Genomic DNA, 15,321 nt, shown 5'->3' with positions numbered 1-15,321 from the left:
CCAACTAAAGTGGAAAGAAAGCATGAGAAAGTAGACAATATAATTTGTGAATTTGTTTGTGCAATAACACATTTGAGGATCATATTGAATTAGGCAGGAGCCCATTTGTGAACAGTTTTCAAAAGAACCTCAAGTGAAAACTCTTTTACAAATATTGCGTTGTGTCCTAAGCAAGAAGTGTTTCAGATGCCCAAATGTTTGGTATATAGATGGTTCTTATCTTTTGAATACAAGAAAATCATCACCAATTGTCTGTCATGAATAGCTTTCTGATTTTTATTCCAAAATCATTGTTCCAGGACATTGTGTTTGTCACTAACATTCTGTTAAATCTCATCGACCATTATTACATTTGCTCATCATGCTCCAAAGTGATAAAGTCTGCATGGTTATTGCAAGCAACTTTTCAATTGTTGTCCATAAATAACCAGCTATGTTCAATTGGGAATATTGAGAGGGGTAGCTTCAGGTTTTCTGTTGTACTTGAGTTTGACTTGATTGTACTTATGTATGGTATATCTGATCTGTTTGGATAGCATGCAAAACAAAGCTTTTCACTGTACTCGGTATACATGACAATATTAAATCTCAACCACATTGCAAAATGAAGCAACGACAATTTTTCTTTTGATTTCCAATTGCAGATAATGTTATCTGTTTAAAGAAGTTGGGGTCCTTCATCCATTTCATCCATTTAAGCCCCAGATTTTGACCCAAAATATTGACCTTCCCTTTGCCTTCAAGCAGTTTGTTTTTTTGCTCCAGATTCCAGCATCTACATTCTTGTCTCCTTGTTTCATCTCACGGTGGTTGTTTGTTAATAATCTTTTATTTAAAAAATATACAAAAAGAAAAGCCCAATTAACTAGTGGAATGTTGATAAACGTCTATTCTCATGATTCTTACCTACCCACTCACTCAAGCCATGATCACATTCATTGGCATCTGTTCCTGTAGGCTTATCTCTTTAATAGCTAGAATGTGCAATAAAAAGTAGGTTATTCAGCAATGCTCACAAAATGTCTTTCCTTTAATAAGAGCACGACAACTTGCAAACTACTATGAGAACAACTGCTAGTACCATTTGAACTCGCCTAGCATCTCTGCCTGTTGCCACTATCTTGGTGCTTTCAAGGATCTTCAAGCTATGCCTTTTGCCTGCATTTGGCATCATTCTTTTTAGTATCATTGTAAAATTCACATCAAATTATCATACAATAGTGCATACTCCGGAGTCATAACTAACTCCTGGTGAATTATTTCATGTTGATGCTGATTCCTAAATTAGGCTTTGTATTTTCTGACGCAACACTTAAGAAGTTTACTTCCTGTGGAGTTCCATGTGGAATAATTGTCAAAAACCAAACAGTATTGAAGTCTTTACGTTAAGTACTCTGTATTTTCTAAGAACTCAAAGCAAGCATGGTCTGCCACCTTGTCATGTGACATTTTCCTGACATTTCATTATTCTTTCTTTCAGGATGCTTACAACTACTGATGTCAAGCTCGCAGGTCTGTAATTCTCTCAGTTGTTCCATCTTTGTAAGTTGGCACCATGTTTGTCTCTTCATTTTCTTGTCTCATCCTGAATTCAGAGATCCTTTTAAATTGTCAGGATATGATCAATTTCACATTTCCTTTAGTATAGCACAAAACGTCACAGAAACTAGGCCTTTATTCACGCAATGAATATACATATTAACATTATTCATAGTGTTAACAAAAATAAAACAATTTGTTAGTTTGGTTGCACTTATAAAGCTAAACTTTCAAATGAAAAGCACAACAGTGAAATGAGGAATTTTGTTCAGAATTTTAACTGCAAATGAAAATTTAATGCTGAATAAGAGAACGCCATGAAAAATTAAACTCATGAAATGTGAACTTGGATTTTAGCATGCGAGTAATTGGTTAATTGGAAGCTTTTAATTTAAACTCCAACTGTAGTAATTAATTATCTAACTTTTAGAGGCATGCTAGTTTCAACCGCACTGCCAATTTCCATGTTTAATTAACAACAGGCCAGTTCTCTACTTAATGCACAATGTACCACAATGAAACATGTCAGTGCTTCAAGCAACACACAATGGTGGAGTAACTGGCATTACGGGCAGCATCTCTGGAGAGAAGGAATAGGCAGCATTGTGAGTTGAGACCCTTCTTCAGACTGAGTCAGGGGAGAGGGAGTCTAAAGATATGGAGGGGTAAGGTATGAAAAGGACATCAGAACCGATGATAATAAGGAAATATAGAATGGTTCATTGTTAGCTGAGGGGAAGGTGATAAACTGAGGGGAAGGTGATAAGGAGGCATGCACCTTGTTCTCAACCACCCTAGTTCTCCAACTAATTTCACTGTCCTTCAGATTAATATTATTGATTGCATGACTCCTTGTCATCTTCCCCTCAGCTAACAATGAACCATGCTACATTTCGTTACAGCATCTGCTTTGATCTGTCATTTTCACACCTTACCCTTCCTTAACTCTGGACTTCATCTTCCCTGCCTCTTGGTCTGAAGAAGGGTCTCAACCGGAAATGTCACCCATTCCTTCTCTCCAGAGATGCTGCCTGTTACTCCAGCATTTGTGTCCATCTTTGGTGTAAACCAGCATCTGCAGTTCCAGTGATATGAAGACATATGACCAAAACCTTGGTCAATAAGTACTTAAAAACTATCTTTAAGAAATGGTGAGTTTTAGGGAGGGAGTGCTAGGGCTTAAAGCCAAGACATCCATCAATTATGGAGCGATTTAAAAAAAAATACCAATTTAACACAGGTATAATCTGTGAACGGACCAGAATTAATTGAGATAAGATCAGCAGAGATTTGCATGAATATAAGTATTTAAGCTAGCTCATTAGAAGAGAGCAGTGGATTCATTAAGTTTAGAGATGAGGTACCTGTGGATTAAGTTTCAACAGAAGATGTACTGAGGTTGAGGTGAAGTAGGTGAAGTTGGGCAATATTAATGAACTGGAAACTGAAGGAATTTTAATTATCAAACATTACTATCGAGCTTGTGAATCACCTTACTTGGCTTTGGGCAATTTCTTAGAATCAAAATGGCCAAGGAGTTGAGTTTGTGTCGCAATTAAAGGCTGTTTATTACTATCCCGATATTCAGTTGTATGTAATTTTACTCCATGAAGCCAATTTTCTATCCATTCAGCTCTTTCTCCTTGGATACCTTGTGATCTAACCTTCCAGAGCAGCCTACCACGTGGAATCTTGTCAAATGCCTTGCTGAAATCCATGGCTTCTGGTTATGTCATCACAAAAACTCAGATTCTTGAGACATGACCTCCCACGCTCAAAACCATGCTGAATCTTTCTCTAATCAGCCCTTGTTCAAAGGGTTTCAAAGGTCCTTTATTGTCACGTGTACAAATTAAGATACAGTGATATGTGAATTGTTCGTCTAAATGCCTGTATATCATGTCCCTTAGAATACTCTCTGGTAGCCTTCCAACTACAGATGTTAAGCTCACTGGCTGATAGTTCCCAGCATTTCCCCTGCAGCCCTTCTTGGATCGAGGCACACATTTGCCACGCTCCAGTCTTCTGGCACCTCTCCTGTATTTAAAGACTACTCGTCTGAAGAAAGGTCTCGACCCGAAAATTCACCCATTCTTAGTTACTCCAGCATTTTGTGTCTATCACTCTTAAATTTAAACCAGGGCTCTTGCAATTTCCTCCCTAGTTTCCCACAATGTCCTCAGATATATCTGATCAATTGTAGAAACAGGAACTGCAATTGCTGGTTTACCAAAGGAAGACGCAAAATGCTGGAGTGGGTCAGGCAGCATACCCAGAGAACATGGATCGGTGACATTTCAGGTCGGGATACGTCTTACGACTCTTGCATTCATTACTTGACATCTTGAAGTCTTTTCACCATTCACAAAGTACAAGTGAGTGTAATGGTATAACCATCTGCTTGCCCAGAAGAATAAAGCTCAGCAATGACTAAGATAAAGCACAATGCTTTATCACCACACCTTCTATTATCCTACAGATACACTCCATTCAACTGAGCAACATTGCCTAAAATTGGTATAATTCTTGGATGTTACTCATGAAACCTCCCAAATGCATTTTGTTGTCTCTGAATGCATTTCGTTGTCTCTGTACTGTACACTGACAATGACAATTAAAATTGAATCTGAATCTGAAAAGTACTTTCCAAATGTATGATCTGCACTATCAAGTATAAGTTGAGAGTACAATCCTGGGGTGGCAGGACTGACATGCAAAGAGAAATTTGAGTGATTAGACTTCAGAGGACATCTCAGAAATGTACACAGTTATGATAGAACAAGCAGACTGGAGACAGGAAGGATATTGCTAATGGTGGGTGATTTCCGGACCAGTAATAACAGTCTAAGGATATGTAAGCCATGAGATGAGGAATTTCTTCATCCTGAGAGTGGAATTCTCTATCACAAAAAGCATTTGAAGCCAATTCATTAAATATATTTAAGAAGATGACACTAAAGTGGATGGTATTGTAGATAGTGAAGATGGTTGTCAAAGATTACAGCAGGATCTTGATCAGTTGGGCACGTGATGTGAGGAATGGTTAATGGAATTTAATGCAGAGAAATGTGAGGTTTTACATTTCAGGAAGTCTAACATGGCAGAATCTACACAATTTATGGTAGGGCTCTGGGGAGTGATGTAGAACAGAGGGATCTCGGAGTGTAGGCACATAGTTCCTTGAAAATGGTGTCACAAGTGGAAAGGGTGGTCAAGAAGACTTTTGACACATTGGCCTTCATCAGTCAAGAGTATTGAGTAAAGTAGCTAGGAGGTCATGTTACAGTTATATAAGACATTGGTGAGGCCACATTTGGAGTATTGTGTTCAGTTTTGGTCACTGTGTAATAGGAAAGATGTTGTCAAGCTTGAAAGGGATCAGAGATGATTTATAAGGATGTTGCCAGGACTCGAGGGCCTGAGCTACAGGGAGAGGTTGAACAGGCTTGGGCTTTATTCCTTTGAGCACAGGAGGATGAGGGGTGATCTTATAGAGGTGTACAAAATCATGAGAGTAATAGATCTGGTAAATGTAGAAAGTCTTTTGCCCAGAGCAGGAGAATCGAGAACGAGAGGACATAAAGTTTAAGGTGAGGGGGGAAAGATATAATGGGATCACTTTTTTACTGAGTGTATGGAATAAACTACTGGAGGAAATAATGGCTGCAGGCACTATCACAACATTTAAGAAACATTTTGACAGGTACATGGATAGGGTAGGTTTAGAGATATATGGGCCAAAAGCATTTAGATGGGGCATGTTGGTTAGCATGGGTAAGTTGGGCCGAAGGGCCTGTTCAGATGCTGTATGACTATGGGATTGGATATAGTTTTCAGTGCTGAAGAGGCTAAGGTATATGGGGAGGAGGGGCAGAAGCAGTGTTGAATTTGGATGAACAGCTTTGATGATAATGAATGGTAGAACAGGCTCAAAGCACATAATATCTCTACACCTACCCTGAATTTGGTTTCTTTGGAATACAAATACCAGTAGTGGGTTGTGAACATCTGTTAGTAATTTGTGTTAATTGGTGGTATTCAAGCAAGAGAAAATGACTACAGACAAAAGGTGTTACACCCAAAATGGTTATGGAGCACACAGGATAGAAGACGACAAGGGAGCATTTATGATAAATATCCCAGACCCCAGCACTTTCTTTCCTTGCTTCCCTTAATGTCCTAGGATACTTTTGGTGAGACTCCAGGGATTTACCCACTTTTTTGCACCTCAAGATTGGCAGCACCTTTTCTGTAAAATCGATATATTTCACAGCATCATTCTTCTTCCCTGAATTATACGTTTTTAGAGTTACAGCATGGAAACAGGCCCTTCGGCCTACCAAGTCTGTGCCGGCCAGAGATCACCTTGTACACTAGCACCATCCCACACACTAGGGCCGATTTACAATTTACAGAAGCCAATCAACCCACAAACATCTATGTCTTTGGAGTGCGGAAGGAAACCGAAACACCAGCAGAAAACCCACGTGGCCACAGGGGAAAATGTACAGCCTCCTTATAGACAGCACCCATAGTCAGGATCAAAACCGGGTTTTTGGCACTGAGGCAGCAACACTACCACTATGCTGCCCATGAAGAGATTCATTATGTTGTGGAATATTCTATCGAATGTCTACAGTTATACGGTAGAGAGCATATTTACTGGTTACATCACAGCCAGGTTCTGTGAGTGACTCGAATGCCAAGGAACGAAGGAGGCTGCAGAGAGTCGTGGACATTGCCCGGTCCATCACAGATACTGACCTCACTATTGAAGGGTTCTGTAAGAAGAGCTGCCTAAGACTCATACTACCCTTGTGGGCATGCCCCACTTAGGCGACTGCAGGAGACTATGCAGGTGCCATATGTTCGCGGGTAGTTGCCGGGGAGTCGCCTTCATGGTCGTGAGGAGTTCCCACATTCTGGGAACTAGTCGCGGCCTCATTATGGTCACCGAGAATTTTTCAACATGTTGAAAAATTAGTGGCGACTAGTATGAAGCCGCCAATGGAGAGTAGCGAGAATTCTTGAGCCGTAGGTGGGTCGCAAGGAGGTCCTAATGGGTTGCCAGGAGGTCGAAGGTCCACTTAGCTTCTCGTAGGTTGTAGCCGGTGCTGACCGGTGAATTTCATTGGCTCATTGGGGGAAAAAAACGGAAGCAATAGTTTTCAGAACCAAGGATAACCGACCGGTAATGTTAAATATCCGCCGAGCTTCACAGTTGTGTATCTCTGGCTTATTAAAAGTTGTCTGGCTTATTAAAAGTCGTCTCCACTCCTTCTCTACCTTCTTCCCCCCCTCTTTTAAAGGACATACCGTACACTGTGCTAGCCGTCTTAATTACAGCGCCAACCTTCCTGTTCAGCGCGGTGTGTGTCTGTATCACCTTGGCTTTGCACCGTGTGAATTTCAGACAGCGCTCCTCCCATTTTCCCTGGACCCCGCCTTTGCGATGTGTTTGTTTGTGTGTTTCACTCTGACAGTCGCCGTTCCAGTTGCCAGTTTTTCAGGCGACTGCCAACAACTTGACAGTCGCCGGCAGTCCGCTGAAAAATAGCCTAACTGGGACATGCCCATTACCTTGCTCTCACTTCGCTACTACCATTGGGAAGAAGGTATATGGGGTCAAAAAACAATGTTTACCCCAGTAACCATCAGGCTCTTGAATACTGCACAGCTATGGTCTTCTGTAGTTTGTGTTTTTGGTTGCATTACAGATTTCAGCAAAGGCCATTAACTAAAACTACCAACGACTAGCTTGATTACCTATAACTACAGGGCGACCCCACTACAACTGCACCTACGACTACAAAAGTATCGATTTTCTCCATGGCGACCAATTTCTGGTCGCAGAAAATGTTTCGACATGTTGAAAAATTTGTGGCGACCATACTGAAGCCGCAACCAGTTCCCAGAAGGAGACTCACCAGAGACCACCAGTGAACATGTGGTGACCATGTGACGAGCGCAGAGTCTCCTGCACTCGCCTAAAAAGTCGCCTAAGTGGGACAGGCCCTTTACTAATTAAGCAATTATTTGACTAATCTTTTGACCCTTTATATATATAAAATATTGTTAATCCATCTTAAATCCATCTCAACGATTGGTCTTCCGAGAGAATTCTAATGATTCATTACCCAATGGTTGAAAAAAAATCTTATCATTGGTCTTGAATGGCCAATGCCATGTTCTCAGACATTATTCCTGCACTTAGCCTATGAAGTCTTGCAAGAATTTGGTACATTTAAATTATGTCACCTCTCATTTTTCTAAACTCCAGGGTAACAGCCCAGTCTGCTTCAACTTTCCTCATTGAGCAAACCTGCCCCCTCTCCTCACTGTCTCTGGAATTTCTATGCAAGTATTACCTACCTTATGTCGGGGGATCCCAGTCTCACAATTCAAGGGACTTAGTTTCTACCCTTCTATCCTTAGCACTGATACTGCAGATGTCTAAGTAAAGTTTACACATTCTCCCTGTGATCACATGGGTTTCCTCCCCAAACCCAAGCAGGGCTCTTAACTTTTTTTCTCTGTTGCTAGCTGGGCAACCTAGGCAGCTTTTTAGGTTGCCAAATGACAGTTTAGGTGGTCATCTAAGACGGCTTGGATGACGTGTGCGGTAATGTGCATTCACGAAGTACGTAGTTACCAGTCAGAATTATGCTCAATGAAGCATTCACATATTATTTCTGCTTCAAATAAAGTCACAAACTAAACATATTCACCAATCAAGACATGATATATACCACAATGACATGCAGCAAAATTATAATACAGTATCTCAACTCTTACACGTTGCAATGAATGCAATTTCTATTATTTCTTTCCACTTCCAATCAAAAATGTGATTGGATTATTCAGTGTATGATCAACCTGTGTCAATAAATCCTGGACCATGGTAACATATATGCTTAACCATGCACACTACAGATTGATGCAAGCATCTTTCTGTGAAGACCGAAAATTATGACATGGCCATAGCATGGGTCGTTATTGCTATTGTTACATAAACACTCTCGCTTCCCACATAATTTATCCACAACAAAATATACAGGTTGCAAGGAAATTTCTAAAGGCATTTTATGATAATAGCTGTTAAAACCGACTATACCCATCTGACAGGTTAAACATTTCAATGGTTAAACGTCGCCTATTTCCTTTGCTCCAGAGATGCTGCCTCGCCCGCTGAGTTTCTCCAGTATTTTTGTCTACCCATTCACACACGTTCTGTTATTCCACTTTCCTCACCCACTCCCTACACATTAGGGGCAATTTTACAGATACAAGTTGACCTACAAATCCAATGCGTCTTTGGGATGTGGAAGGAAACCCACACGCTTGCAGGGAGAATGTGCAAATTCAAAACAGACAGTGCCCGAGGACAGGATCGAAAACAGATCTCTGGTGTGTGAGGCGGCAAATCTACCAGCTGTGCCACAATATCTTGTTTTGACCAAATTGATGGAGGAGTGGATTTTTGAAATCATAAGGAAAATTTCTACCAGAAGATGTAAAAATTTCACTGTTATTGTAACGTCAGCAGCTGGGCAGCGTTCAGATTTTTTATAAAAAAAGGTCAGATTGGTCAACAATTTTAAATAAAAAAGTCAGGAAAATAATGTGCCAAATTTACAGAGGAGTGGATTTCTAAAATGACAAGGAAAATCTTTACTGAAAATATTTAAAATGTCCCCGTTTTGGCATCTGCTTTTCGAGGAGATACGTTTCAAAGGCTAAATTACTCTCTCTCTCGTTTAGCTCTGAGGAAAGGTTGGACAAACTTAGTTTGTTTTCTCTCATGGAAGGCTATCAAATTATGAGAGGCATAGATAGGATAGATGACAGAACCTTCTTTCCCAGTAGAAATGTCAAATATTAAAATGGTTATAGCTTTAATGTGAAAGGGAGAATGTTTAAAGGAGATATGTAGTAGCGAATGCTTTTCGTGGACTTTAGTTCAGCGTTCAATACAAGCATCCCTCAGCACCTGGTAAGCAAACTGGGTCCATTAGGCCTCAGCACCCCCTTGTGTAACTGGCTACTGGACTTCCTCACTGACAGACCCCAGTCAGTACGGGTTGGAAACAACACCTCCAACATGATCTCTCTGAGCACCGGCTCCCCTCAGGGCTGCGTCCATTGCTGTTTACCCTGATGACCCACGACTGTTGTGCCAGGTTTAGTACAAACCACATCATGAAGTATGCAGATGACACAACAGTGCTGGGCCTTATCCGGGACGACAATGAACTGGCTTACAGGGAGGAGGTGAAACAACTGGTGGACTGGTGCAACACGGACAATCTGATCTGTGCAGTTTTGGTCTCCAAATCTGAGGAAGGACATTATTGCCATAGAGGGAGTGCAGAGAAGGTTCACCAGACTGATTCCTGGGATGTCAGGACTGTCTTATGAAGAAAGACTGGATAGACTTGGTTTATACTCTCTAGAATGTAGGAGATTGAGAGGGGATCTTATAGAAACTTACAAAATTCTTAAGGGGTTGGACAGGCTAGATGCAGGAAGATTGCTCCCGATGTTGGGGAAGTCCAGGACAAGGGGTCACAGCTTAAGGATAAGGGGGAAATCCTTTAAAACCGAGATGAGAAGAACTTTTTTCACACAGAGAGAGGTGAATCTCTGGAACTCTCTGCCACAGAGGGTAGTCGAGGCCAGTTCATTGGCTATATTTAAGAGGGAGTTAGATGTGGCCCTTGTGGCTAAGGGGATCAGAGGGTATGGAGAGAAGGCAGGTACGGGATACTGAGTTGGATGATCAGCCATGATCATATTAAATGGCGGTGCAGGCTCGAAGGGCCGAATGGCCTACTCCTGCACCTAATTTCTATGTTTCTATGATCCTGAATGTTGACAAAACAAAGGAGGTTATCGTCGACTTCAGGAAAAACCGGCACAGTCACACACCACTTCACATTAATGGCGGATGTGCGGGAGTGGGCGCCGTCTGTGTATGGCAGCCTGCCCGCAGTCCGTCTTTTCACCTTTTTTTTATTTTAAGTCCTGTCCAAAATGTTAGTGGAGGTCTTTTATGTGGTGGGTGGGGGTGGGGAAGGGGGAAACTTTAATTCTTAGTCCCCTACCTGGTCGGAGAGGCAGCATCCCTCCGAGCTGCTTCTTCGCCCCGTCCTCGCGGCCTACCATCGAGAATGGAGCGGCGTTTCCTGTCGGGACCGGCCGGGACTACAGCTTCGGCAGCAGCGTAGCGCAAGGACACCATCACGGAGCGGAGCCACGGAGCGGGCGATGCCTTGCCGGGTCGCCGTGCGGTAAGCTCCGGAGCGCTGTGGCCGTCGATCCAAACATCACGGAGCTGGGGCTGCGGGCGTCCGGCCGCGGGCAGCGCTGGATTTGGAGTGCCGCGGAGCCAGGGATTGAGTTCGCCGGGGTCAGAGCTCCAACAGGCGCGGCCTGAAGTCTACGAGTGCCCCGGTCTCCGGGGAGGAGGCAGCCGCTCCAGACTTTCCAAGCCGCTTGAGGAATTGTTTCACCCGACGCCAGTGTTCCATCTTCACGGCAAGAGGGCCCTGAAAATCATCGGACTGGCTGCAAGGCCACAAATGGGCCCCGACCTCGGGTGTTTCAGAGGAAGAGGACTTAACTTTCTGTTGCCTTTCCGCACAGTGGAAATTTTTGATTCTGTTGTGGGGGGATGTTTGTGGTGAACTCTATAATGTGTTGTGTCCATTTTCTTTCTTTCTTTATTTTTAACCTTTTTCTATGGTTTGTATGTAAACTTATTATTTAATTTATGTAAAGCACTTTGGTGTCAATGCAAGTTGACTTAAAATGTGCTATATAAATAAAGCAATAATAATAATAATTAATGACAGCGATGTGGAGTTGGTCAGTAGCACTAAGTTCCTGGGGGTGCAGATCACGAACAGTCTAACCTGGTCAAAAAACATTAGCTAAGAGATCGCAGCAGCGGTTGCACTTTCTGCGCCGGATGAGAAGAGCTCACCTCCCCCATCCCGTCCTCGCCACTTTCTACAGGGGCACCATAGAGAGCATTTTAACCAGCTGCATCTCTGTCTGGTTTGGGGACTGTAAAGCCTCCGACTGGAAGTCCGTGCAGAGAGTGGTGAGGACCGCGGAAAAAATAATCGGAAATTATCTTCCCTCAATCAGGGACATTGCGTGCAAACGTTGCTTGTCTAAGGCCAGCAGTATTATAAAGGACCCCACACATCTCCATCATGGACTGTTCACTCTGCTGCCCTATGGCAAGAGATATCATAGTATAAGGAGCAGAAAGGCCAGATTTTGCAACAGCTTCTTCCCCCGAGCCATCAGACTCTTGAATGCCATGTAATGTGCCGCCACCATTATCCATTTTATCTTTTTATCCATATTATCCATTTTATCCTTCATGTTATTTTGCGTTGCACGGGGAGCCAGATGCAACGAAATTTTGTTCAGACTTGCATTTACTGACGTATTTCTGAATGACAATAAAGTTTTGATTGATTGATTGATTGATTGATTGATTGCTTGATTTAAGTTGTTTTACACACTGGTATGAGCCTGGAATGTGTTTCCAAGTGTGGTTGTGGTGTTTAAGAAGATTTTAGATAAGTGCATGAATATGCAGGAAATAGAGGAATGTGGATCATGAGTAGGCAGAAGGGATGTTTAATTTAGCATCATGGTGGACACAGACATCATGGACAGAAGAGGCTGTTCCTGTGCTGTCCTGTTCCTATGTTCATGTTCTATGTAAGTGCACCACAATATTGATTCTCTGACAATTTCTGTATACTAACCAGGCGCTACTACCCTCAATAGTTTTTGTAGCTTATAAATGTTCCCAAAGGAGAAGGAGGTCTCGGGTTACAGAAATTTGTTGCCTCATTGAATTCACTGCCCAGCAATCCATATTATTGAATAGAATTCATTTTTACAAATTTTATTGCAGAAAAAAAAAAATAAACACAAAATGCAATGGAAACAAATGTGGTATTTTTCAATTGCCTTTTTTGGTACATGTGCAGATAACATTGGTCTTTTAGTGCAGTTGGTTCATTTTGCTGTCTTTGTTTTTTTCCAAGATTTCCCCATATTATTTACCCTCGAGATGTCTGAAACTGGACCAGAAAGATTGTCAAAGTTGTAAACCTAACCACCCACTGTTTTGTTGTGAATTGGACCATTAAAATATTTTACCTATATTTGAGATGTGTTTAAAAGTGTATTGAGCAACTAGAGGACATAGGTTTAAGGTGAGGGGGAAAGATTTAATAGGAACCAGAGGGATAGCTTTTTCACACAGCTGCCAGAGGAGGTAGTTGAGGCAGATACTATCGCAATATTTAAGAAATATTAGACGGGTACGTGGATAGGACAGGTTTAGAGGGATAGAGCATCTACATCCTCCCCCTTGGTCAGATACTCCGCCACTTCAACCTGGACTTCCACTGTTACGCTGATGACACCCAGATCTACCTCGGCACTAAATCCCCCCACAACCCCCCCCCCCCCTCTCCCATATCAACTCCTGTTTGTCAGCTATAAAAACTGGATGCAACATAACTTCCTCAAACTCAACAGCGATAAGACAGAATTCCTCCTCATAGGTTCCAAAGCCACACTCAGCAAAATCAATAACACCACTCTCACCATCGACGGCACCACTGTCTCCCCATCTCCCCAGGCCCGCAACCTTGGCGTGATCTTTGATTCCACCCTCTCCCTTGAGCCTCACATCCGCCATGTCATTAAAACCTCCTTCTTTCATCTCCGCAACATCGCCAAACTCAGACCCTCTCTCACACCTCCCGCTGCTGAAAGACTCATCCATGCCTTCATCTCCTCCCGACTGGACTATTGCAACTCACTTCTCCTTGGCATCAGCTCCACCTACATCAACTGACTCCAACTGGTCCAGAACGCAGCCGCCCGACTCATCACCCACACCAAATCCTGGCATCACATCACTCCAGTCCTCAAACAACTTCACTGGCTTCCCATCTCCCACCGGATCACCTACAAAATCCTGATCCTCACCTACAAAGCCCTCCACCATCTGGCCCCTCCATATCTCACTGACCTCCTCTCCCCCTACCAACCCTCACGGTCCCTCAGACCCACATCAGCTGGTCTCCTCTCCATCCACAAGTCCAACCTCCGCAGTTTTGGGGACAGAGCCTTCTCCAGGGCAGCTCCCAGGCTCTGGAACTCCCCCAACTGATCCGCAATTCCGTGTCCCTCACCATCTTCCAGTCCCGCCTCAAGACCCATCTCTTCACCTCTGCCTATCCTTAGCCCCACGTCCCCCTCCCTTTTCATCTGTGCATTAATTGCCTCATATTGTGTTTTGTATAGAATTCTGTCTTTACTTTGTGTACTAGTCATGTCTCTACTATTTATTTCATTCCCCTTACATGTTTTTCCTCTACCTGCTACATTTTTGTACGGTGTCCTTGAGACTTTTGAAAGGCGCCCATAAATAAAATGTATTATTATTATTATTATTATATGGGCCAATTTAGGCAGGTGGGACTAGTGTAGATGTTGGTCGGTGTGGGCAGGAAAGGCCTGTTTCCACTCACTATGACTGTGTATGTCTCCATTCAAATTGAAGGCTGGAAGGTAACACTGGAGAGACAAGAGGCTGCCACCTACTTCCAACCCTTTTTACTCCTCTGTCCTGGACTCTCTTTGCCTATCACCTTCCAGCCGTCTGCTTGATTTATGCTCCAAATTACAGCATCTGCAGTCTTTTATGTCTCCAAACTTAGCCACTTGCCTCTAAAGAAATTTGCTTTAAGAATTGACAGGACAATCACTTAAGGATGGCTGAAAGTGTATTAATTCAGGCTAGTATTCTATCACATTTCATGACTTGAAATGTGTAAATGGTAGAGAAGTTCTGAAGATTCAGGAGGTAAGTTATTGGGAATTCAGCTTGCCAAGATCTTAGGGTCGTGGCATTGATAACTGGTTCATTTAAATTTCAAGCAAATAGTGCATCACACTGATGAAGAGTTGCATGGAGAGTCAACTGTGCAATTAATTACCATTGAGTAGCATTCTCCTAGATTTGTAATAATAGCCGTTCTGTACCAAAAATATAATTACAGTAAAATTCCAATAATATGTCGTAAAAAAACAAACTGGAGACACTCAACTATTCCTCTGTCACCACAAATGCTGCCTGACCCTCTAAGTTCCTCCAGCGGTTTATTTTATTACTTCAGATTCAAGCACCTGCTGTCTCTTGTGTCTCCAATTATTCACTATCCAATTGTTCAGAAATCTGCATCTGCATCTGCCTCAGCACGTGCTGCCTCATTCGCTCTCTCTAAATCTCACAAGATTCTCTAATACAACTGTGTAGTCAAAAAAGTTAATTTAATGTATTAATATAGTCATATTTAATAGTCCAGGACATCTGCCAGTCCAACAGTGCCAAAGGCCCAAGAATGCCAGATTGTTGGAGTTTTACTGTTTATTTGCTGTGAGTGTCCACTGGTAATGATGGTTCTTCAGCCAGCTCCATGCCTTTAAATCTATTTTCTCTTTTTTGAAAATTACAACAGCTCAGGTTTCAGTAAATGCTTTTAGTTTAACACATGACTCACTATTTCATTTCTGTTAAAATCACCAGATTGTTCCAAATATTGCTGTGCAACGTGGATATCTTTTATGTGCAAAATTCTTACTTGAAGATTGAAATCATCATGGCTTTGGCTGGATGTCCAGACTCCTTTCTACACCATCCTTATTATCAGGTTGGACCATAACTTATTTATATTGTTT

At 42.3% G+C, this 15,321-nt stretch overlaps 1 protein-coding gene across 7 annotated transcripts in view; it reads left to right on the top strand.

Moving 5' to 3' along the window:
- grb10 (growth factor receptor bound protein 10) overlaps nucleotides 1-15,321 on the top strand; it is a 194,168-nt gene that overhangs the window by 47,072 nt on the left and 131,775 nt on the right. For 4 of the 7 annotated variants that reach the window (XM_033049975.1, XM_033049949.1, XM_033049966.1 and 1 more), the window contains exon 2: nucleotides 15,170-15,293. In XM_033049975.1, coding sequence (XP_032905866.1) covers nucleotides 15,257-15,293 — 37 coding nt within the window. In that variant the 5' untranslated portion in view covers nucleotides 15,170-15,256. Of the gene's footprint in view, nucleotides 1-1,480; nucleotides 1,513-15,169; nucleotides 15,294-15,321 lie in introns of all 7 variants that reach the window. The other 3 variants (XM_033049957.1, XM_033049921.1, XM_033049930.1) reach the window with 1 other exon arrangement.

Source organism: Amblyraja radiata, chromosome 2, assembly GCF_010909765.2.
Source record: "Amblyraja radiata isolate CabotCenter1 chromosome 2, sAmbRad1.1.pri, whole genome shotgun sequence".
NCBI classification, from domain to species: Eukaryota; Metazoa; Chordata; class Chondrichthyes; order Rajiformes; family Rajidae; genus Amblyraja; species Amblyraja radiata.
The sequence above is the reverse complement of the archived record's forward strand: the minus strand, read 5'-3'. Positions and strand labels throughout refer to the sequence as shown.